This window comes from Acinonyx jubatus, chromosome B1, assembly GCF_027475565.1.
Source record: "Acinonyx jubatus isolate Ajub_Pintada_27869175 chromosome B1, VMU_Ajub_asm_v1.0, whole genome shotgun sequence".
NCBI lineage: Eukaryota > Metazoa > Chordata > Mammalia > Carnivora > Felidae > Acinonyx > Acinonyx jubatus.
In genome coordinates this window covers 195,043,409-195,067,220 of record NC_069382.1, presented here as the reverse complement: position 1 = coordinate 195,067,220, position 23,812 = coordinate 195,043,409, and the positions used below count along the sequence as shown (strand labels likewise).

The 23,812-nt window shown below is 49.8% G+C and overlaps 1 protein-coding gene across 1 annotated transcript in view; it reads left to right on the top strand.

Annotated features, from left to right (window-relative positions):
- OTOP1 (otopetrin 1) overlaps positions 1 to 23,812 on the top strand; it is a 35,601-nt gene that overhangs the window by 5,853 nt on the left and 5,936 nt on the right. Inside the window, exons 2-5 of the mRNA XM_027035709.2 lie at positions 4,903 to 5,039; positions 9,037 to 9,095; positions 15,432 to 15,562; positions 19,537 to 20,465. Coding sequence (XP_026891510.2) covers positions 4,903 to 5,039; positions 9,037 to 9,095; positions 15,432 to 15,562; positions 19,537 to 20,465 — 1,256 coding nt within the window. The remainder of the gene's footprint in view (positions 1 to 4,902; positions 5,040 to 9,036; positions 9,096 to 15,431; positions 15,563 to 19,536; positions 20,466 to 23,812) is intronic.

Sequence of the window (23,812 nt, the reverse complement as noted above, 5' to 3'; positions counted from 1 at the left end):
GAGGCTGACTACAGTTCAGCATAGGGAAGAACATTCTAATATGAGCCCCAGCTGGTGATGGAAGGGTGTACGTTGAGAGATGGTGAGCCCCCCAGCCCTGGGCATGTCCCGATGGGAGACCAGTTGGCCGCTAGTCATAATGCACTGGAAGCATTCTTGCATGAGACGGGGATATAGACTGACTTTGTGGGACCTTCTACCTCTGACAGTCTACAGTTCAAGGTTCCAGACTCCTAGGGAGTATTTGGGTGCCTACCACAGAGGAGGGTTCTCCCCTCTGCCAACACGAGACCTTTTAGGGTTATTCTCAAGTGACGTGGCTGGGAAACTTCGAATTGGTTCGAATTCATTGTTTTTCTTTGTGATTGATGATAAGAATGATGATAGCATCCATTTGTAGAATTTCCTACGTGTGGGGCACTGTGCTAGGTACTTTTAATGTAATGACTCGTTTAATCTCCTCTACATCCCTAAGAGAAAGCCAGTCGTGTTATTATCACGTTTTACAGATGAGGAAACGGAGGCATAGAGAAGTTAAGTAATTACTGAAAGTCATCAACTAATAACTGATGGGGAACAGGATTTGAGGCCAGGCTCTGACCAGTACAGCCTACTGTCTTCTCGCAGGCGAGTCGATTTTTGCTGATGATACTCTAGCGGCATCCAAAATAATATATTCTCTTCTTGAGGTGTGCAAAGGGACGCTGTAAAACCAAGTTCACTGATTGTGTGCCTTAATTCTTCTGTGTCCTTCCTTACGTTTCCTCCTACCAGATCAGTCTAATTCTGGAATCTTCCACTGGATCTCTTTAAAGTAGCAGTTACATATACTATAAATAGGGAACTCTATTTTATTTGGCACACAAGGGACTATTACATCTTTCTCATACATCATGCCTTTTTTTCATGCGTGATGACAAAGATGAAGGGATTCTTCATCCTGTTTACTACGTTTAACTTCAATTCCATGTGGTCGGGTATCCGTATGGCTCTTCCTGCTTTCTCTTCATTTGCATGGTCTCTTTGTCCACACCTTGATTTTCTGCCCTTGCTACTCAGTGAATAGTGTGATTCATAAAACAGTTAGGTTTTGCTTTTAATCCAATATTCCCATCCTTGCTGACTAAATTAATGGGAGATTCAGATCATTCCCTGTACCCCTTTACTGTAAGGATTTATATGCTTGACTTTATTGTTCCCAGTTTTCTTTGCGACCATTATGGTTTCTTTTACATGTTGTTTCATTTTCCTTTTGCATACGTTTGCTTTTTGGAGCACTTGAACATTTTTTTCTAAAGATTTTATTTTATTATTTAAAAAAATCTTTATTTTTGAGAGAGAGAGAGAGAGACAGAGTGTGAGCAGGGGAAGGGCAGAGAGAGAGGAAGACACAGAATCTGAAGCAGCCTCCATCTGGGCTCTGAGCTGTCAGCACAGAGCCCGATGCAGGGCTCGAACTCATGAACTGTGAGATCATGACCTGAGCTGAAGTCGGACGCTCAACTGACTGAGCCACCCAGGCGCCCCTAAAGATCTTATTTTTAAGTAATGTCTGCACCCAATGCGGGGCTCGAACCCACAACCCCGAGATCAAGAGTCCCACGTTCCTCGGACGGAGCCAGCCAGGAACCCTGGAGCACCTGAACATTTTATTGTGTCTTTCTATTCAATGAATGGCTATCTTTCCTTTCCTGTTCTCACAACCAGATGCATTTTGCTCCATTCTTATCCAGAAAACCCCTTAACATTTCCCCCAGGAAGGCACATTGCTGCCTCTGCTCCAATGAGAGGAGATCTGTGGAATCCATTTGTTTCTTTCTTTGCCCCTGTTTTCACCTGGTCTCTATCTCTTTTCCATGAGATCTTTGAAAGGTTTTCTGTGTCTGTTCCCCACCCAGTCTGTCCCAACCTTACTCTGCATCACAAAGCTTTCATAGACCATGTAAATCACACATTTCCAGTTGGTGTATCTTCATCCATTTGGGTTTAACTTCTATTATCCTGTTTTTCTTTCCTATTAATTTATTTATCTACTAGACTATTCATCCTCCATCCATCCTCCATCCATCCATCCATCCATCCATCCATCCATTTTCACCCTCCCCCTCTTCCTTCCATTATATGTCCATCCATCCATCCATCCATCCATTTTCACCCTCCCCCTCTTCCTTTCATTATACATCCATCATCCTCTCCAATCTGTTGCTACATTTATTGCTTGCCATTGTTCCCTCTCCTCTTCGTCTCCCCCAATTATGAGGACTCTCCCCCGGTTCACAGGCTGTTTGGCTAAACAGCAAGTTATGTGGATGACTCCCCCCCCCCCCACCTCTGTTCTCTGTTCAGCCGGCACCTTCTGAGAGAGTTCTTTCTGACCTTCGTCAACTTTAATCGTCTTCCCGCTTTACTTTTCCTCACACACTTTGCACTTCCTGACACTTCTTCTATGTTTATTACTTATTTGCTCATTCTCTGTCTCCCCCACTAGAATGTTAAACTCACTGAGGGCAGGCACTTTATTTTATCTCCCTTTTTATGTCTCCAGGGCTTGGGACAGTGGCTGGACCATCCCTGGAACAGAGAGTTGTTGAATGAATTGCATTTTGCATACCCTCAAATCTCTTTCTGTCTTGTGCCCTGAGAAGCAGGTGACATGCTGGCTGGAGGTAGGGTTCTTACATTGAAGTCCTTTCCCTAAAGTTGACTCTAGCTACTGTCCCACTGATTTCTGCAGATGAGAAGTCTGGTGCCAGCGTGCACCTCTACATTTTGTGCACACCCCAATTTATCCAATATTACACATGTGTATTTGTTGATTCCCCAGCAATCTTGTTTGTTTGCCTTTGAGCCCCTGGCAAAATGCCTGATGCATAGTAGGCGTTCCCCAAATATTTGTTGTATAAATAAATGGATAAAGGAAGGATTTTTAACACTATGAGAAGGCAGATGATGTATTTATCGTAACTCTTGAAATATCAGTGACAGGGGTGTTCTAGACCAGTGGTTCTCAAGGTGGGGTCCCAGATCAACAGTGTCAGCCCCACCGGGGAGCTTGTTAGAGATGCAAATTTGGACACCCCCCCTCCCCAAACCTACTGAAGCAGAAACTCTGGGGGTGGAGCCCCGCAATCTGCGGTTTAACAAGCCTTCCAGGTGATCCTGATGCATGTTCAAGTTGGCGAACCAGTGCTGGAGACTGGTCTCGTTTTCTAGATGGGAAAACCAAGGCTAGGAGCAGGGAAGTGACTCATCTGAATTCACGCATGCCACCGGGGGCACAGCTGGAGCCAATGCCCAGGTCCCCAGGGCTGCAGCCTGTGTCCTCGCCACACCAGCCAGGCTGCCTCACCTCCTCTCGCTATTTCCCCTGTAATCAAAACGAGCCATGCATTTGTCAAACCTTTTGAAAGCACCGGGATTGAGTCTCCACCCTTACTGAGCTTTTGATTTCACTGGGAGCTTGCCAGGATTAAAAACAAACAAAAAATGTGACTTAGAGTTGTTTCTATAAGGCTTTGAGCAATGGAAAGGAGCTGGGCGATTGCGTTACTTTTCACTGGAGGCTTGGGTTGGAGCTGTAATGTTATAGCTCAGTGTGAGGACCCGTCCTCTCTCTCGACCTCACCACAATGCTTGTCACACACGATCTAGTTTCCTCCCGCTCGTGGGAGAGGAGGTGTGAATGGCAGCCAACGCTGGCCCAGAAGAAGGATTAGGACCTTGGACGTTGATCAAGTCTCCATGACCACTCTGTTTTTCTTGCTAATATTTTCATTTGTTACAAGTTTCTTTTTAATGTGTTTTGTATATTCCTTTCCATCTTTTTTTTTTCCTATGCATATTTTTTGTTTGTGTTTACTGTTTGGTCCAAACCATGCCAGATACACCATCAAAGAATACTTCCTTTCTTCACTTTCCCTAAGTTCAGGCCCTTTCCGTGACACCGTTATGGATGCCCCTTCCTATCAGTTTTAAAAATATGCTTTCTATTTTGGAAAAGTTTCAGGTTTACCGAAGAGTTGCACAGAGAGTGCAAGGGTTCCCGAATGCCTGTGTGCCCCTCATCTTTTTCTCTAGAGAGCAGGGTTTTAAGATCAGAGAACAGATTTTTTGAGAACAGTGACACTCTTAGACTGATCTTTTTTGGGGAAAAGCTCTTAGAGGCCTTCTGTTTATTGGGCTAATCTTTGTTGAATGTATATCATTTATCAGACCCCAGGATATGCATCAGGTGGTAACAATGATAAACAGGACACAATACTGTCTTGCTGTGTATATATGTAATTAATTCTAATATGTATGACACAACATAAAATTTATCGACTTAGTTGTTAAAATTTTTTAAATGTTTCTTTATGTTTGAGAGAGAGACAGAGCGTGAATGGGGGAAGGGGAGAGAGAGAGAGAGGGAGACACAGAATCCGAAGCGGGCTCTAGGCTCTGAGCTGTCAGCGCAGAGCCCAACATGGGGCTTGAACTCGCGAACCGTGAGATCATGACCTGAGCTGAAGTCCGGTGCTTCACCAACCGAGCCACCCAGGTGCCCCTATTTCCTCCCACTCTTAATGGAGGTTAATAGTATCCTCTGAGGCCCGACAGTTTTTTCATTTTGATGTTTTAGGTTTTACGTTTACGTCTTCGATTCATTTGGAGTTAATTTTTGTATATAGTGTAAGGCAGGGTAAAATTCATTCTTTCATGATTGGATTAGCCACTTTCCCAGCACCATCTGTAGAAACGACTGCCCTTTCCTCCCTGAATGGTCTTGGCACCCTTGCAAAAACCATTTGACCACGTAGGTGAGGGTTTTAATGGCATTTACTCTGAAACGACATCCGTGCATGTCAACACTTACACATGTGTGTTTCTGTGCTCTCCCCGCCCCCCTCCCCCCCAATTTAGGTAGCATGACATTGTTTGCGGTCATCACCATCATCCTGGGATGCTTTAAAATTGGCTACTTCGTTGGATTCTCTGAATGTTTATCAGCCACTGAAGGCGTCTTCCCTGTCACACACGCAGCACATACTCTGGTCCAGGTAAACCCTAAGATGTTTCTGTAGGTCGCCTCGCCTCCTGCGGAGTGTATCCCAGGGCACACGAAACGGGAGGTGTGGGAGACAGCAAGAGGAGGCGTAATCCTTCTCTGAGGCTCAGTCCGTCCGTTGCCTCCGCTCTCAAATGAGTCTCTGTGTCCCCTTGGCTGTCTTTGTGGGGATCCTACGAGGGGGCCCTTGTAATGGAGAGTCAGGACATTTTGCCAAGCTTGAGGTTACCAGAAAAGGCTCGGGAGTGGATTTTCATATATGTTCTTGGGTTTTATTGAGCTGTCATTCACCCACCGTACAATTCACCCATTTTGGTGTACAAGCCAGTGGTTTGGTGTATTCTCAGAGCTAGGCGACCATCGCCATAATCAATCTTCGAACATTTTCATCCCCCGCAAAGGAAACCCTGGGCCACGACCGTCACTCCTCTGGGTCACTGAAACATTGTATTTTGGAGATTTGGTCTTTACGGAGCTCGTTAAGGCTAAATGAGGTCACATGGGGGGGTGTCCTAATCCAATAGAACTGGCGTCTTTATATGAAGAGGAGATTGGGACACAGACTCACAGAGAAGGAAGACGGTGTGAGGACAGTGGAGGAAGATGGCTGGCCGTCCACACGCCAGGGAGGGAGGCTCGGGAGAACCCTGCCCACACCTTCATCTTGGACTTCTGGCCTCTCGGACCGTGGGAAATACATTTTTGTTGTTTTAAGGCACTCAATCTCTGCTGTTTTGTCATGGAAGCACTAACAATTTATTTATTGGCTACTTATTTCGGGGGAGTCAAATCTCATGATGACAGAGGCTTATGGTGATACCAGTGACAATCTGGAGAGTCTTAGTGGGACCAGAAAGAACTTCCTTCTTTACCTTCCTCCCTTCCTCCTTCCCCCTTCCTTCCTTCCTTCCTTCCTTCCTTCCTTCCTTCCTTCCTCTTCCCTTCCTCTCTCCTTCCTTCCTTCCTTCCTCTTCCCTCCCTCTCTCCTTCCTTCCTTCCTTCCTTCCTTCCTTCCTCCTCCCTCCCTCTCTCCTTCCTTCCTTCCTTCCTTCCTTCCTTCCTTCCTTCCTTCCTTCCTCCTCCCTCCCTCTCTCCTTCCTTCCTTCCTTCCTTCCTTCCTTCCTTCCTCCCTCCTCCCTCCCTCTCTCCTTCCTTCCTTCCTCCTCCCTCCCTCTCTCCTTCCTTCGTTCCTTCCTTCCTCCTCCCTCCCTCTCTCCTTCCTTCGTTCCTTTCTTCCTCCTCCCTCCCTCTCTCCTTCCTTCCTTCCTTCCTTCCTTCCTTCCTTCCTTCCTTCCTTCCCTCTGAACCCAACAAATAGTATTCCCAGTATTAGGAATGCATGGGCGAAGAGCCACGGTCTGAGCCCTGCCAAGGTGTCAGTCAGATGGGGACAAATTACAAATATAGATGACAACACAGGGCTCAATGCTTTGACCAAAGTCACCCAGTGATGAGGGTGCACCAGCTTTGGGGTGAGAGATCGTTTCTGCCAGGAAGAGCTCCAGAGGTGTCAATGAAAGCAGGGTGTCAGAGATATTGGGGGATGTGTGGTCTTCCCACATGACGGGGAGAAGGTGTGTGGGGCCGTGGGGGGAGGTGGGCTGGGGCGACGGCACAGACGGAGCCATGGTTTAGCGGAGGGCTTAAGCGCATGGACTCTGGTCAGGTGATCTGACTCTGGCTCATACTCGCGATGGTGAGCTCAGGCAAATTACTTAACCTCTCTGGGTCTCAGGACTCGCATCTGTCAAGCGCCTGCTTCCTGGGGTTTTGTGAAGATTGAAGGTGCTAATGTGTGTAAAGCACTTTGCAGTGAGCACTTGGCCAAGGCTGATGGCCACTTAGGAGCTTGAACTTTATATCTTGAGGGCAATGGGGAGCCATCGAAGACTTTAGGCAGAGGAATGACCTGGGCAGATGTGAGTTTTCAAAATATCACTCTGTTACTTGGTGGGTTGCAGATCTCTATCTTCCTAATTTAGGGCATTTTATCAGTCAATTCATCAAGCATCCTATACCTAGCGGACATTTACTACTTGGCATTGCTACACTAGATAACTGGAGAATGAAAAACAGTATTTAAAAAAAATGGAATTTTTAAGTTGTGCTAACCTACATACAGCATAACATTTGCTGTCTTAGCTACAGTTCAGTAGTGTTGAGTATATTCACACTGTTGTGCAACCCACCTCCAGAACCCTTTTGTCTTGCAAAATTAAAACTCCGTCCCCATTAAACACTGACTACTGATTCCCTCCTCCCCCAGCCCCCGGTGCCCACTATTCGACTTTCTGTCTCTACGACTCTGGCTACTTCAGGGACCTCAGATGAGTAGGATCATACGGTGTTTGTCCTTTTGTGACAATTGGCTTTGTTTCACTGAGCTTAATGTCTTCAAGGCTCATCTGTGTTGTAGCAGGTGTCAGGATTTCCTTCCTTTTTCAGGCTGAGCAATATTCCATCGTATGGATGGGCCACGCTGTCTCCATCCATTGATGGACACTGGATTGCTCCTACTTTTGGCTGTTAGGAACAACACTGCTGTAAACATGGGCGTACAAATATCTTTTTGAGACCCTGCTTTCAGTTCCTGTGGATATACACCCAGGAGTGGGATTGCTGGATTACATGGTAATTAAAAAAAACCATTTATTTTGGGTTCAGTCGGTTGGGCATCTGACTTCGGCTCAGGTCATGATCTCGCGGTTCGTGAGGTCGAGCCCCGCGTCGGGCTCTGTGCTGACAGCTCGGAGCCTGGAGCCCGCTTCGGATTCTGTGTCTCCCCCCCTGTCTCTGCCCCTCCCCTGCTCGTGCTCTGTCTCTCTCTATCTCTCAAAAAATAAACATTAAAAAAGTAAAATCAACAAATAAAATGTAATTTAACGTTACTGAAAAAACCGGGAAGGAAGATAACAATGTGTAGTTCCCTGCACATTCTTGTCAAAGTTTTACAGAGAACGTGCAGAATATCCTATTCCGAGATTTCACTTTAAAACATCATAAACTTTTTTGGGGGTTGCCATGTGGTCTGTACGAAAGTATCAGTGAAGTAGCTGTCTAACTTGGAAGTCATTGATAAATCCTTTTACCAAGCGTTTTCCCTCTTGTTGGGCTGAATGGCACCTTACCAGGAGCCACTGCTCTCTGTCTTTTTAGGACGTCAGATGTTTTAAGGGCCATCCCCTGAAAATGTTTTCAGAGCAGCCCAGTCAGTCTTAGGTAAAACAATGTGGAAGAGGTAGGATGTGTAAGTGAATTTTCTTTGGTGCTATCTGATTTTCTTTTTTATAGCTCTTCCTTGCAAAATGAAGATTGAACAGGGCAAATTTGTTGTTTATTTATTATTTAAAAATGTCTTTTAAATTTATTTTTGAGACAGAGAGACAGAGCATGAGCGGGGGGCAGGGGGAGAGAGAGAGAGAGAGAGAGAGAGAGAGAGAGAATCTGAAGCAGGCTCCAGGCTCTGAGCTGTCAGCACAGAGCCGGACGTGGGGCTCAAACTCCAGAACAATGAGATCATGACCTGAGCTGAAGTCGGACACCCAACCGACTGAGCCACCCAGGCGCCCCGAAAGTATTTTTTTTTAAAAAGCCCTCAACATTTGGCTTCAGGCCACTGGTGTAGGAACTGTTTGTTGGGTGTTTCTCGGAGGAAGCCTAACACGGGTGATAGAATCGGGGTGACGGGGATCGTGACAGGCAGGCGGCCACTCCCCAAGCCCCATCCCTGCTGACAGCCTCAACCTGTCTTCGACACCTTTCTCGCACACCTGGAGTCTCGCCTCCGGAGTGCGGTCCCCACTGGGGGGGGTGGCACTGCCGCCTGAGAGGGCCTTGGTGACTTTCCATCCTTGGGACCCTTGGGATGGGAGTTCACGGACGTCCCAGCATCTCCCCGCTCCGCTTCTGTGCGTTTCAAAGCTTCTCAGTATGCGAACATGACAGTGGTTTTCACTGACACATCTTTCTTTTCTTCCTTTATTTCCTAGGTGTATTTTCTTTGGGGGCATGCCAAGGACATCATCCAGTCTTTCAAAACCTTGGAAAGGTAAAAAGCATGGGAACTGCTAGTAAAGCAGTTGAACTTGGTGTTCGTTTAGAACGCACAGACTCATCACTGCCATTGCGCTTGGGTTTTATTTTATTTTTTTTAATGTTTATTTACTTTTGAGACAGAGAGAGACAGAGCATGAATGGGGGGAGTGTCAGAGAGAGAGGGAGACACAGAATCGGAAGCAGGCTCCAGGCTCCGAGCTGTCAGCACAGAGCCCGACGTGGGGCTTGAACTGGTGAACCACGAGATCATGACCTGAGCCGAAGTCGGACGCTTAACTGACTGAGCCACCCAGGCGCCCCTGCGCTTGGGTTTTAAATGGGAGACCAACTCTCCCTTCCATCCCGACGAGCAAAGCCCGCGCTCTTGGCCTGGGGAGGAGACCCTCCGCCATCCGCCTCTTCCTGGGGACGGACGGCCCTGGGAGTAGGACCATGTGGGTTCGAATTCCGACTCTGCTGTCGGTGACGTTTTCCTTTACGATCCTCGGTTTTCCTCATCTGTAAATGGGGATGAGAGGAGAGCCAGCCTCTGACGACTGAATGAAGTGATTGACATAAACCACGTGCCTGGTGCATAACAAGTGCTCAGTAAGCGTGGGGTCTGTCATTCTCTCTGTCACCTTTCTCTCGAGTGATTGTGAGAATCAAGGGAAAGAATCCATAGGATAGGGAGTGAATTAACTAGATGGAAGGTGTTACCATCACGTAAGAAAGCCCTGGGTGCCCACATACCACCGACTCAAAGAATCAGCATTTGTTTCATAGAAAGATCTCTTATCAGATCATGACAAACAGAAAACTCCCCCAGTACCATTTGAAATGACAACAGATATTGAAAAGATTGATTTATGGGGGCGTCTGGGTGGCTCAGCCGGTTAAGCATCAGACTCTTGATTTCGGCTTCGGTCATGATCTTGCAGTTTGGGGGTTGGGGCCCCGGGTCAGCAGTGTGGAATCTGCATGGGGTTCTTTCTCTCTCTTTCCCTCCCTCTCTCTCTGCCCCTCCCCTTGCTCGTGTTTTCTCTCTCTCTCTCTCTCTCAAAATAAACAAATAAACATTAAAAAATTTAGGAAAGGAATTATGGATGACCCCTGGATAGAACCATTTTGATAGCCTATTGAAATAGAAATAGCTTTCCCCAATCCCACCATGCGGAAAGGATCAGCCTCAACAGGCAGTGAAGCATTTAATGAGCTGCTACTGTGTGTAGGGTCCACGGCCAGATACTGTCAGGGCTATGCGGGGATGTTGGGCCGAGGTACCCCAGGCACCTGGTGGGATGTCCCGGGGGCTGTGCCCTGGCAGCCCGTGCTATCCTCTATGGCCCTGAGTGGTCGCCCAGTGGAGAGAAATGGACAAACCAGGGACAAATGAGTTCTGGGCCCCGAGAACCCAGCAAAGAGCACTTTCATGGCCCCTTTCTCACATTTGATCCGCACGTGGGCTCTGTAAGGGTAACTCATGGGAACCACGCTTCCCTGCTTTGAAGGGGTGCGGCCCACAGGTCCCAGCAGATTAGGGGACTTACCCCATGTCTCCAGAGTGCAAGTGGCAGGCCTGGGATTTCTGTCCCGGGTTGTCCTACTTTGCATGCCGGGGAGCGAGGAACAGGTGGATCCTTTGCTCTTCCTCCCACAGACGCTTTTTAAGGATTATGCTTTTTAACTGATAAGATTGCAAGGATACAATAGGACCTAAGAATCACCTTAATGACACTTTTGTGTTTCCCCGAAATTCACATGCCGAAGCCTTAACCTTCAAGGTGATGGTCTTTGGAGGCAGGGCGTTTGGAGGGTAATTAGGTTTAGATGATGTGCTCGGTGGGGTCCCCCATCATGGGATTGGTGCCCGTAGAGGAAGAGACACCAGAGATCTCCGTCTCTCCCTCTCTGCACACCCAGAAGAGAGGCCACGGGAGAGCTCTCACCAAAACCAACCGTGCTGGCACCTTGACCTGTGACTTCCTGTCTGCGGAACCGTGAGAAAGAATGGAGTGTTTTGTTACGGCAGCCCCAGCCGACTGAGACGCCCCCCCACCCAGCGGTAACTACCGTTAACATAGCAGGCTGCTTCCTGACAGCTTTTCCATGAATACAGTTTTCAATCCTTTTTTCTTTTTAATTTTTTTTTTATTTTTTTGAGAGAGAGAGAGAGCAGGGAAGGGGCAGGAGAGAGGGAGAGACAGAGTCTCAAGCAGGCTCTGTGCTCAGTGCAGAGCCCGACGTGGGGCTCAAACCCACCACCCTGGGATCACGACCTGAGCCAAAAGCAGGAGTCGGACGCTTCACTGACTGAGCCACCCGGTGCATCTCCGTTTTCTACTTGCGATCGCGGCCCTGCCCTTCCTGCTGTGCTTGGTCTTTCCATTTTATCGTTGGCATTTCCTCCGGTCGGCGTTGGTCGACCGCCCCGCGGGTCACTGCCGCAGTTAGTCTAACCAGCCGCCCTCTTGTGTTAGTCTGCTCGGGCTGTGGCGACAGAATGCCACACGCTGGGCGGCCGAAACAACAGAAGCGCACGGTCCTCGTGGTTCTGGAGGCTGGAAGTCCAAGGTCAAGGTGACAGCAGGGCTGGGTCTGGAGGCCTGCCCGCAGCTGTGTGCTGTGGCCTCACGTGGCCTTTCCTCTGTGCTCGCGGAGAGAGAGCTCCGTTCTCTCTTCCTCTGCTTCTGAGGACACCAGTCCTATTCGACCGGGACCCCGCCATTATGACCTCGCTGAACCTTGATGACCTCCTTAGAGGCCCCATTTCCAAATACAGTCACGCTGCGGGGTTAGGGCTTTAACGGAAGAATTTTGAGGAGACACAAGCCAGTCCACAGCACCCAATCCTTCTGAAAGTTTTGTTGCTGTTATAAGTCGTACTGTGATGAACGTCCTCAGTCAAACATCTTTGGTGTTTGAACATCTCTGATTATTTGCTTGGGGTAAGTCCCTAGAAGTAGAATCGTTGGGGGTAAAGCGTGAGAGGTTTTCAACAGACGTGTATGGAACATCTCGTCTACCCCCAGAGACTCCTGGCTGAGTGGGGTGGGCATGCTCACGCATAAAGCACTTTCTTTGAGGCGTGTTCCTCACGAGGACTTTTCCCACGTTAGCCCTGCCACTTAGGGGCCATACGATCACCAGCCCCCACTCAGCAGATGAGGAAACCGAGGCTCAAAGAAATGAAGCAAAGCGTCCAAGGTCAAGACACCTGCCTGTGCACGGCTGGGGGGCTCTGATTGTTGGCCGTAAATCCGGGTGACTGCGGTGGCCTCCTGGCTTTGCGGGCGGAGTCTTCCTCTTTCTAATGTCACTCACGCAAGCACAGCCTCGGGACATTCAGGCCCATTCCCCTCCAGGCGGAAAAGGGTCTTTGGCTCTGCTCGGGCCTCTGCACTGCCCGGTAAGGCAGCCACCAGCCGCACGGGGCTACTGAGCACTTGAGCTGCAGCCACTTCCAACTGAGACGTGCGGGAAGCGTCTAACACACATCAGGTTTTGGAGCCTCGGGCGACAAACCGAGTACAAAAGATCTCAGGGATAATTTTTGTTGCTGTTGATTCTATGTTGACGTCATAGCAAATTAGATTGGGTTTAAGAGAAAATGATGCAAACTATTTTCACCTGTTCCTTTTTTCTTTTTTTCTCACCACTTTTTAAAAACGTGGCTACAGGAAAATCTGAAATTCTACATGTGGCTCACATCCGTGCCTTGCACTCTCAGTTTTTGGACGGGACGGCTTGAGGCCAGGCACCCAGACATTTGGCAACCAGGGTCTGTCATCTGAGGGAACTCCAAGGGATGGGACACACAACTCCGTGCCCACCTCCTTGCTGGGTGTTTGGACGCAAGTCTCTCCCTGTCTCGTGGCCCCTTTCCTAACCTGGACAGCGAGAGGCTTGAATGAGATAACACACAGAGCTTGATTTGGCCTGTTCTGTGTGTAGAGACAAGTGTTAAACATTTTTGAGGTACTCCCCACCTTTAGGTTTTGGATTTCGACTTCTCTAGCAAAACTGGAAGATTTGGCCGTCCCAAACGCACGTGCAGCAGAGGGCCAGAGCTGAGTGGGGGGTGTAGCCTCAGTTTGCTACAGTCTCCACCGCTCCCTAATGGACCCCAGACCTGCTTTATTCATTGACGTTTCCTGCCAGGCCCTGAAGGCTTCAGAACTTACCACTCCCAGACCTGCTGTCATTTTTGTTTGTTTGTTTGTTTGTTTGTTTGTTTGTTTTCTGGTCTTTTGAGCCAGGATTCCACGGCCCCATGCTTTTTGTATGTCCTGGGACTTTTCTCCGATCTAAGAATTCCCCTTAACTTGTTCGGATCCATTTCTCTTCCCAAGGGTGGGGTTTGGAGGTACAGTAGCTGTGCAAACAGAGCTGAAAGCATAAACTGAGGTCAGAAGTGGCCCCCGGAGGCCTTGTGTTTGTTGTGGTCTGGGGCCATCAGACCCGAGTATGAACAAGGCGGCCTGGCATGAGGAAGTGTCTGCCCTTACTTTGTAGGACAGTTTCCAGGTCGGACCAACAAGAGGCTGCCAGCTCACAGAGACTCTCTGCAGCTGCAGGTGGCATTGGCATTATCTCATCGGGTCCAGCGGGCCTGGGATTGGACGGTGCCCTGTGCACCAGGAAAGAAGAGAAGAAAAGGAGCCGTGTGCATTCTAAGTAGAAGAAAAGGCAGTCGGCCTGAGGCAAACAGCATTGTCTGCATTTGTGCTCGGCCCCGGGGTGAGCTGGCCACAATCTATAGCTGCTGGGCGAGCACAGGGGCAAGCAGATGGGCAAACACCTGTTCCCTTCTCCTCTTGTGCCTGGATGTTATGCAGCTGCTCCAGGAAGCCAGGGTTCAAATGAGGAAAGTTTGGCTTGTGGTCACTTGTGGGAGCCCCCGAGGGGGCAGCTGGGGTTAAAACTCAGAGGAGAGGAAAGGTCAGGGTTGAGGACCCAGTCACACCAGTTTTCCTCTGGGCAGATGGTGGACAAGTGTATGCTTTCACTCTGCCCTTCTTAGTGGGTTACCATTTCATCCCATACTGGTTGCTTCATGGTTACAACGTAGCTGCCACAACTCCAGCCTTCATGTCTGTATTCAAAGCTGGAAACAAAGTGGGGGGGGAGGACAGTACATAGGCTTTTTTATTCTCATCCTTTTCATCACAAAATCAGAAGATTTTGGGAGTGCCCAGTAGACTTGACTTCACATCCCACTGGCCAGAGTGGCCATGCCAGGCTGCAGGGGAGACCAGACAGCGAGTCTCTGACTTGTTTCAGTTTCTTTTTTTTTTTTTTTAATTATTTATTGTCATGTCAGCTAACAAATAGTGTATACAGTGTAGTCGTCTTCAGGAGTAGATTCCCATGATTCATCACTTACATACAACACCCAGTGTTCATCCCAACAAGTGCCCTCTTCAATGCCCATCACCCATTTTCCCCGCCCCCCACCCCCCGACACCTTCCACCCTTCGTTTTTTTTCTCTTCATTTAAAAATCTCTTATGGTTTACCTCCCTCTCTGTTTGTAACTTATTTTTCTTTCCCTTCCCCTATGGTCTTCTGTGAAGTTTCTCAAATTCCACATACGAGTGAAAATATACGATCCCTTTTTCTGACTTACTTATTTCCCTTAGCATCATACCCTCTAGTTCCATCCACCTTGTTGCAAAGATTTCATTCTTTTTCATTGCTGAGTAGTATTCCGTGGTGTGTGTGTGTGTGTGTGTGTATGTGTGTGTGTGTGTGTGTATACACAATGTATGTGTATATGCATATATACACATCACATCTTTATCCATTCATCGGTTGATGGACACTTGGGCTCTTTCCATATTTGGCTATTGTTGATTCAGTTTCTTTAGAGGTAAGTGGCCAGACAGAGGGGGTGGATGAGGACCATTGGGTTGGCCAGCCAACAGTGAGGGCGTGCCCAACCCTCCACATTTCCAGTGTAGCCCTTCGTCTTTCCGTGATGGTTCTTTCCCCTTCTGGGAGAAAGGGTCCGGGCTGTGGTGGGGTTGGTGCTTGCTTTCAGTAAGCTTCCATGACTGGATCCCAGTTTCTTCTTGTCCCATCGACAATGAGCTGAGTATTGGCAGGTTCAAGATTAAGGCAGAATGCCAAGGCTGGTTTTGCAAGTTCCCACGGAACTGCCTCTCCCCAGATAGGGACCCACCTAAGGTCTGAACCGCCTGGCAAAACCAGACTCTCGGCGAAGAAGGAGGCACGCGCGTGTATGTGTGCGTGCATGTGGGAGTGTGTGTGCACAATGTCTCCCTCTCACCCCATGGGGCTCGGAGCTTCCCAGGGTGGCTCAGTAACTGAGTCCTTGTGTTTTTCAGGTTTGGGGTGATCCACTCAGTGTTCACTAACCTGCTTCTGTGGACCAATGGTGTCCTGAATGAGTCAAAGCACCAACTTAATGAACATAAAGAACGTCTCCTCACGCTGGGCTTCGGGAACGTCACAATAGGTGAGTGATAAGAGTTGTCCCGTCCCCGTGCTGGAACCTCTTAGAAGGCTGCAGAGACCAGAAATGTTCAGAGTCGAAGAGGCAGGTTCCAAAGAACAGCAGGGTCCTTCCACCTCAACGTTGGCCAGACAATCATCCGTTGTTGAAAGTCTTTCAAAACCTCCTAAGCCCCTCATTCTGGTTACGTAAGTAGGACGTGCTGAGGGTAATTAATGGTTTCCTCAGTGACTCAGGGACTTGCCGGACCCAAGGGTTATCATTTAGGGTACCATTTCTCACGGTACAGTTTGGTATGGAAGTGGATGTCTTTGTTTACAGCTAAGGAAGATTGGCAGTCATTGTGTTTTTAATTAAGCATCTATTACCAGTTCTTTCTAAAGTATAGCTTTGAAATACCCAGAGAGGTCTCAAGGTTGTCGTTAATTGGTTTGAGTTCATTTGAAGTGGTTTTTTTTTTTTTTTTAACTCCCTCCGGCTTGCACCTATGGCCCATCCTTATCCCCAGCCCCCACCCCCACCCTGCTCCCGTTTGAGAGCCTGCCACACCTCCTTCCAAAGTTCTTTCGCGTTTATGACCTGTCGCTTCTCTATTAGAACAGTGGGGCTGAGAGGAATGTGCAAGGTGGAAATGTGCTGGGAAACGGAGAGCCTAGATTTGGGGATGTTCTCATCACGTCCTGGCTGTGTGACTTTTGGTAACCATTCAACGTCTCTGGGCCTCCCTTTCCTCATTCATAAAGTGAGGGGACCTGAACCAGGTTCCTTCAGGGAGTCCTTTTAGCTTTAATGTATTACTCAGGTACACTCACTGTATGACCCCAGGCCCTTCGCCCAGGGCGACTTTAAAACAGTTTTCTTACCAGGGACACCTGGGTGGCTCAGTTGGTTAAGCATGTGACTCTTGATCTCAGCTCAGGTCACGATTTCATGGTGTGTGAGTTCGAGCCCCACATCGGGCTCTGCACTGACAGTGTGGAGCCTGCTTGGGATTCTCTCTCTCCTTACCAGTGGGGTGGGGATGGTGAAGTCAGGGCACACGCTTGTTTCTCCAACCCCCAGCCCCCACTCTCCACCGGCAGCTGACTCTTGGGAAAGTCCTTCTCTCTCGTCAACTCTCGTTTCCTCATTGGTGTCAGTGATAGCAATGAAAACAAAGCAAACTTCCCAAGTGTTTGCTGAGGGCCTGGCACGCTGTTCTAGTCCCTTCGTGCGGCTCATTTAATTCTCAAAACACCGTGGGGTAGTCAGTGTTGACCTTATCATACGGATGAAAACATCAAACCACAGAGAAGTTAAGTAACTAGCCCAAGTCCACACAGTAAGTAAATGATGAAACCCGGATCTGATCTGGCTCCAGGAACCTCTGTGGAAAGATGGAATTAGATTGATCTACAAAGAAAAGACTCTGTCAGCTCTAACATTCCGTTGATCTGAACCTTTCTCCTTGATTTCTTCCCCTGATTTTGCACAGGAGCGCCTTGGGTTACGAGAGGTGGGAAACCGGTTGTGCGGTGAAAAGTGCAGGGTTCTGCAAAAGTGAAGGTGATTTGTGCTGCCACAGGCTTTCCATTTGATTTTATAACTGGTCTCTACAAGTCACGAATTAAGGCAGTGACAAAGTGTAAAGAAAAAAAAAAACCTACAGTAGCACCTACCCAGAAATGCAGTTACGTGCTGTTAATATTAGGTTATTTCTTTGTCGTGTCCTATTTCTTGATCTGTAGTTAAGGCCATAGTGTATATATTCAATCTTTTTATTTTTTTGACTACAGCCTACAATAAGAACTAGAACTTGCACGGCAGCTCAAGTGCACATCTGTACGTGTGGACGCATATGCCACGAAATAATAACGTTGCTGTATCAGAGACACTTTCAAATTTCTATTGCATCTGGTACCATTCCATTCCATTCTATTCCATGACAAGTCCTTTCTGTTTAAAAAATACATTGGCAGCTACCCACTAAATTGATTTCATAACTGAGTGCTCAGCTGTGATATGTATTTATTTTTTTCATTTAATTAATTTATTTATTTTGAGAAAGAGAGAGAGAGAGAGAGAGAGAGAGAGAGAGAGAGCATGCACACAAGCAGAGGAGGGGCAGAGGGAGAGAGAGAGAGAATCCCAAGCAGGCTCCGTGTTGTCAGCTTGGAGCCCGACGTGGGGCTCGATCCCATGACCATGAGATCATGACCCAAGCCGATATTAAGAGTTGCACACTTAACCAACTGAGCCACCCAGGTGCCCCCTTGTGACATGCATTTTAAAAATGCTGTGTATACAATTTATTCTTACTTGTTTCCATTGTTATGTAACATGATCACTTTCCTGTACCATTAAAACACAACTTCATTACAATTTTTAATGGCAGCCTTCTATGCCATTGTATGAATGTATCAAAATTCGCTTAACAGTTTCTAAATTGTTGGACACTGAAATGTTTCTCTTTTTCTCTCTCCAGTGCGCGCGCGCGCGCACACACACACACGGTTTTACCTAATGCTTTGATTACACTTTTTGGCTTTGATTACATTTTTGACTTGTCCCTTAACACAGATTGGAATTCTAGGTCCGAGACTACAGCTGCATCATCTTTAAGGCTTCTGTTACATATTTTCTTATTTATGTATAGCACATGCCCTCCTTGTTATGAAATCGCTCTTTATACCATTGCCAAGTGCCTTCCGGAAAGTGGTGCCAACTCGTGTGCCAAGCATTGGAGTTTGATGGTTCCCGTCTCACACTACACGTGCTAGTATCCAGTATTCTCAAGAGGAAGTGCTTTGCTCATGAGAAGGGGCATTTTCCCTCATAAAGTTACTTAAAAAAATTTTAGGGGCACCTGGGTGGCTCAGTCCATTAAGCATCTGACTCTTGATTTGGGCTCAGGTTATGATGACCTCAGTGTTGTAAATTCAAGCCCCGTATGGGACTCTGCCCTGGACGTGGAACCTGCTTGGGATTCTCTCTCTCTCCCTCTCCCTCCGCCCCTCCCCTGCTTGTGTGCTCTCTTTCTCTCTCTCAAAAAAAAGTCAATAAAAATAAAAAATAATTTAAAAATCACACATGTAAATCATATGCACATAGAAAGTTTAGAGGATACAAGGAAGCAAAACTTGGAGGAAAGTAATACAGTAGACACCTTACACTTACACAGTGTTACATGCCAATGATATCTCCACAAATCCATGAAGCTGGGGGAAAGAGACACAATAGAACTTTCTTTTACTGGAAAAAAAAAAAAACCCAGAAAGAAAAACAGAAAGGGAAAAACAAATTTGCCTGCCACTTTCCCACCCAGAAATAACCATTGTTGACATTTTAGCTTCTATCTTTCCAGATTTCTTCTATGTGTCTGCCTATCATCTATACATCTATAATTTATAAAAATGGAATTATACTCTCTCCTCCTCAGTGAGCTTCTCTTATGCAAAATCTTGTGGCCATCTGTGCATGTTCAGTAAATTTGTATAATACCATTTCTTTTTTTTTTTTTTTTTAATTTTTTTTTCAACGTTTTTTATTTATTTTTGGGACAGAGAGAGACAGAGCATGAACGGGGGAGGGGCAGAGAGAGAGGGAGACACAGAATCCGAAGCAGGCTCCAGGCTCTGAGCCATCAGCCCAGATCCCGACGCGGGGCTCAAACTCATGGACCGCGAGATCGTGACCTGGCTGAAGTCGGACGCTTAACCGACTGCGCCACCCAGGCGCCCCTATAATACCATTTCAAAGGGCTGGTGTAGGTACGGATCGATGGGTATAATGTGACTCATGGAGGTAGTGCTCATTGGGGGGTAGTCATGGCCGTCAATTTAGCCACGATATTAAACGTGATAACAAGGCACAACACAAAGCTTTAATTCAACGGGAACACCCATGCGTGACTCCCCAGTGACGCTATTTACTCATGCTCTTCCACCTGCCCACTCAACATGCCAACCTCCCTCCCGTGCATTCTCTCTCGCCCCCAGTCTTGGACGACCACACGCCTCCGTGTAACTGCTCGCTCCCGACGCTCTGCTCGGCCATCTCACACGGGATCTACTACCTCTATCCCTTCAACATAGAGTATCAGATCCTGGCTTCCATGATGCTCTACGTCCTGTGGAAAAACATCGGACGCAAAGTTGACGGCCACCAGCATCAGAGCGTGCGGTTCAAGTTCCGCGGGGTCGTGGCGGGCTCGGTCCTGGGCCTGAGCGTGCTGGCCGCCACGATCGGGGTCGTGGTGGTGTATCTGATTCAGATCGGGCGCTCCAAATCCAAGAGCGAGTCGGCGCTCATCATGTTCTACCTGTATGCCATCGCCTTGCTGATACTCATGGGGGCCGCCGGGCTGCTTGGCATCCGGATTTACAGGATAGACCAGAAATCGCTGGATGAGTCCAGAAGCCCGGCCCGCAAACTGGATGCCGACCTCTTGGTGGGCACCGCCTCCAGCTCCTCGCTCATCTCCTGGGGTTCCATCTTGGCCGTGCTCTGTGCCGAAGCCTGCCCCCCCCACACCTGGTTCAACCTGCCCTACTCCGTCCTGATGATTGTTGAGAAATACGTCCAGAACCTCTTCATCATTGAGTCTATCCACCGAGAGCCGGAGACGCTGTCTGAGGACATCAGAACCCTGCGAATGGTCACCGTCTGCAGCGGCAATGCCATGCCCCTCTCCTCTTCCGGCCTCAGGAACGGGGCTGTGGCCGGGGACGCGGCTTCCCCAGGCGGCGAGATGCTCCGCGCGGCCAACGGAAACACGTGTCTGAGAGAAGGCTGTGGCGGAGAGGGGGGCGAGGGGAGCCGGGAAGGGACCCCGGGCCCCGCCTGCCGCCCCGGTTTCTTGCAGGGCGACAGCAAGAGAAGCATCTTGAGGAACATCGCAGCCTTTCTGTTCCTCTGCAATATTTCGGTAACGTGCATTAAGTTACTCACCTTAAACGCGATCTATGTTCCTTGCTTTTCTCCCCACCCCCCCCAGAGAAGGAGTGAGGGAAGCTTATTATCAAAATGATGTAAGTGTGGGGTGAAAAAATGAGGCTGGAATGAAGGTGTCTCCTCCACAAACCCACTTACTGAGCACTGCCGTGTGCCAGGGGCTGGGGTCGGGGCTAACGACTGCAGGTGACAAGACCCCCATCTCTGTTGGTCAGCAGCCCTCCCGGGTGAGATCTGTAACAGATCTGCCCCACGGAGGGCAGGGAGAGGCGGAAGGAGGCCACTCCAGCTTTGTAGGTGATGGTTTTAGTTTTTTTATTTTTTTATTTTTTGTAGGTGACGGGAACTTACATACGAGGCTTGTCTTGGGCAGCAGCAAGACGAGTGGGGTCCCTGTACCTGCCTGCTAGATGGCAGAAGTCTATATGCAGAGAGAGGCTTAACTGGGTTCGGTTGCACATGCCGTGCAGGTGTTCTCAACGCCACATCATTATTTCAGGGCTGTGTCCTTGGAGCAGCTTCTGGCAGCGAAAAGGGCAAGGAGAACCCACGTTCCAAGGACAAGGGAGGGGGCGGGTGAGGAGCCTGTGAGGGCTCGGGGGGCCAACCGGTGGTCACTTCTTTTGGATGACCTTCCCCAATAACCTCTTCCTCAGAGAGGTCACAGTATAGGGGGGAAGGGACACAAGGAAAACATACGGCGAGTAGGGCAAGTGTTGGCACAGAGTATGTGCAAAGTGTAACGGGAGCATGGATCCAGGGAGGGACTTTAGTGAGTCGGGGATGCTTGAGGTGAGGCCCAGACTCAGTTAGGAGAGCTTTTGGCTGCAAAGAACAGAAAGCTTGGCCAGCAATCTCTTCAGTCTTAAAGATGAGAATCCTGAAGGTTGGCTATTCAGGGTTGGTCCGGCAGCTGAGCCTTTTGATCAAGGATCTAGGTGCTGGTCGTCTTTCCACTCGACCACACTTTGTGTGGTGCGGACTGCCACGCGGTCACAGAGTGGCTACAGCAGCACCAAGCATCACATCGGGGCTTGAGACACGAGGAAGGACTAGTGCCAGGCTGCGGCTTTCCCACGGCCACCCCTAGCCGCGAGGGAGGCCGGGGAAGTGGATGGTTTCCAGCCTGCAGCCTCTGATGGCAAGTAGCAACGTGGAAGGCGTATGGTAACTCCATTTGGCTGCCCGGGTTCTGAGGAACGGTTGGAGGTTTACCAGGTGGCCAAGGCAAGCATTGAGCGCAGAGGGCGCGCGGTTCAAAGACACAGAGGCGGAAGCCGCCGCGGCCTACTTGGGGAGCAGCAAAGTAGTTCAGCACGAATTCCACACAGGTCGGGGAGAGCCGTGGCGGGGGGGAAAGAGCAAGAGGCGGGTCTCGCCTGTGGGTCTGGCTTGAGCGGAGCTTCGTCAGCCCGGCCGGGTCTGGTCCTCGTGCTGAGGGCCACAGGGGACCCTCTCGGTTTGTGTCTTGGATGGATCCCCTTAGCAGCGGTGTGCGGGAAGGAGGGAGACAGGCGAGCCCAAGGGCAGGGACACCTGGAAGCCCTGAAGCAGCCCAGATGGGAAATGATGGCCCCCTGGCAGGGGACCAGGGCAGGGCAGTGGCCTGGGGGTACACAGCCAGGGCAGTGGCCGCGGGGATGGAGAGAGGACAAAGGAAGAGTGAGCCCCGTGCCTTGTTGGGATCCGTTCTGGAGATTCACAGTAGGATGGCAGGGCTTGGTGACCAAGGGAGGGGCCAGCTGCCTCTGGCACCACACGGGCCTCGAAATGACCGTGGCTGGCGGGAGGGTGGGGACGCCCCGCCCACGGCGCCTGCCTGTCGTCACGGTCAGCTCTCTGCAGCCGCCAGGGCTATGCCGTTTCCCCGTCAGCTCCCTGGCTTTCGAGCTTCCTCCGCCTAGTTTCAGCGGGGGAGTGCCCAGGGACCGCCAATTTTGATGTCACGCCAAGGCCACAACGCTGGGAGGGTCCCTCTGAGGCCGAGATGGCCACGTGTCTGCCCATCAAATCTGATTCTTGCTTTGGGCCACCCGGACCTCGGTCCGCCTCCAGCCCGGCAGATGGTTACGAGGAGCTCTGAAGGCAGAAGGGGTCCCAGGTGAGCCTGGGTCCAGGTGGGCCCGCGTCTTTCATGGAATAGACATTTCTGGAGCATGTGCTGGGCACAGCAGGGAATGAAGGAACCGAACAGGAGAGAGAGAGACAGATTAGTGACTATCGCAGGGCTGTGTTTTATGTGAGGCTTGTATTCCAGGGAGACATGTATCCACTCAGATCTTTCTTTGTTAATGTTTTTATTTATTTATTTTCTTTTTGGAAAGAGAGAGAGAGGCAGAGAGAGAGGGAGACACAGAATCTGAAGCAGGCTCCACACTGTCAGTGCAGAGCCTGATGCGGGGGTCAAACCCATGAGCCATGAGATCATGACCTGAGCCGAGGTCGGATGCTTAATGGACTGAGCCACCCAGGTGCCCTCAGCTTAGATCTTACAAAGTCAGAGTTGGTTCCAGAATCCCCCTAACGTGTGTTGTTTTTGTACACACCCAGAGGTAGGAATCTCTCTCTTCTCAGCAAGTTCAGAAAAGCCGCTTTCCGCACGGGTTCTTTGCTTGACCACCGGTGAGGCGCTTGGCTTGTGGTTTCGGACCAGCTCGACCAAGAACCGTGTGGCCATGGTAGACTCTGATGGTAACTGATGGTCTGTTGGGACCCGACGGCCGGACTCAGGGCTCTGTCCTGGGAGGGGGACCCGTGTCATCTCTTCACCTCCGTGCTCCCCCCCCCCCCCGGTGTCCCCAGGCCCTGCCTCTGTTCACCGGGGAGTGAGCCGGAAGACAGAAATCATCGCGGGGTGATGTCCGGGGGTCCCTCAGCAGCCCCACGGGCCACACGCGCACCCGCGGTCCATCCCACGAGGCCGTGAAGCCCCTGGCAGAGGGTGAGACTCGTCATCCTCCAGGACCAGGTGCCGGAACAGAGGCCGCAGCCGGAGGTGCTGGTGTGCACGTCCACGTGGGGACGGCAGCGGCCATGGGGACAGATGAGGGTGGCGGGCGGGACGATGGGATTTAGGGAGAGGGGGGAAGGGGGAGGGGACCGTCTGGGTAGAATGACGGGCATGGGGAGGCCGCAGGGAGCGTGTGGATGCATGGCCAAGTAGGGCTTGCGGGACGTGCTCCTGGGGCGGGAACGAGACCCGCCTGGCTGAGCATGACGAGCAAAGGGAGGGACACGAGAGAGGCGCCAGGGTGGACCACGCAGGGTCTCAGCAGCCACAGACGCAGCCAGGACGGAATCCTGAATGCAGCAGGAAACCGT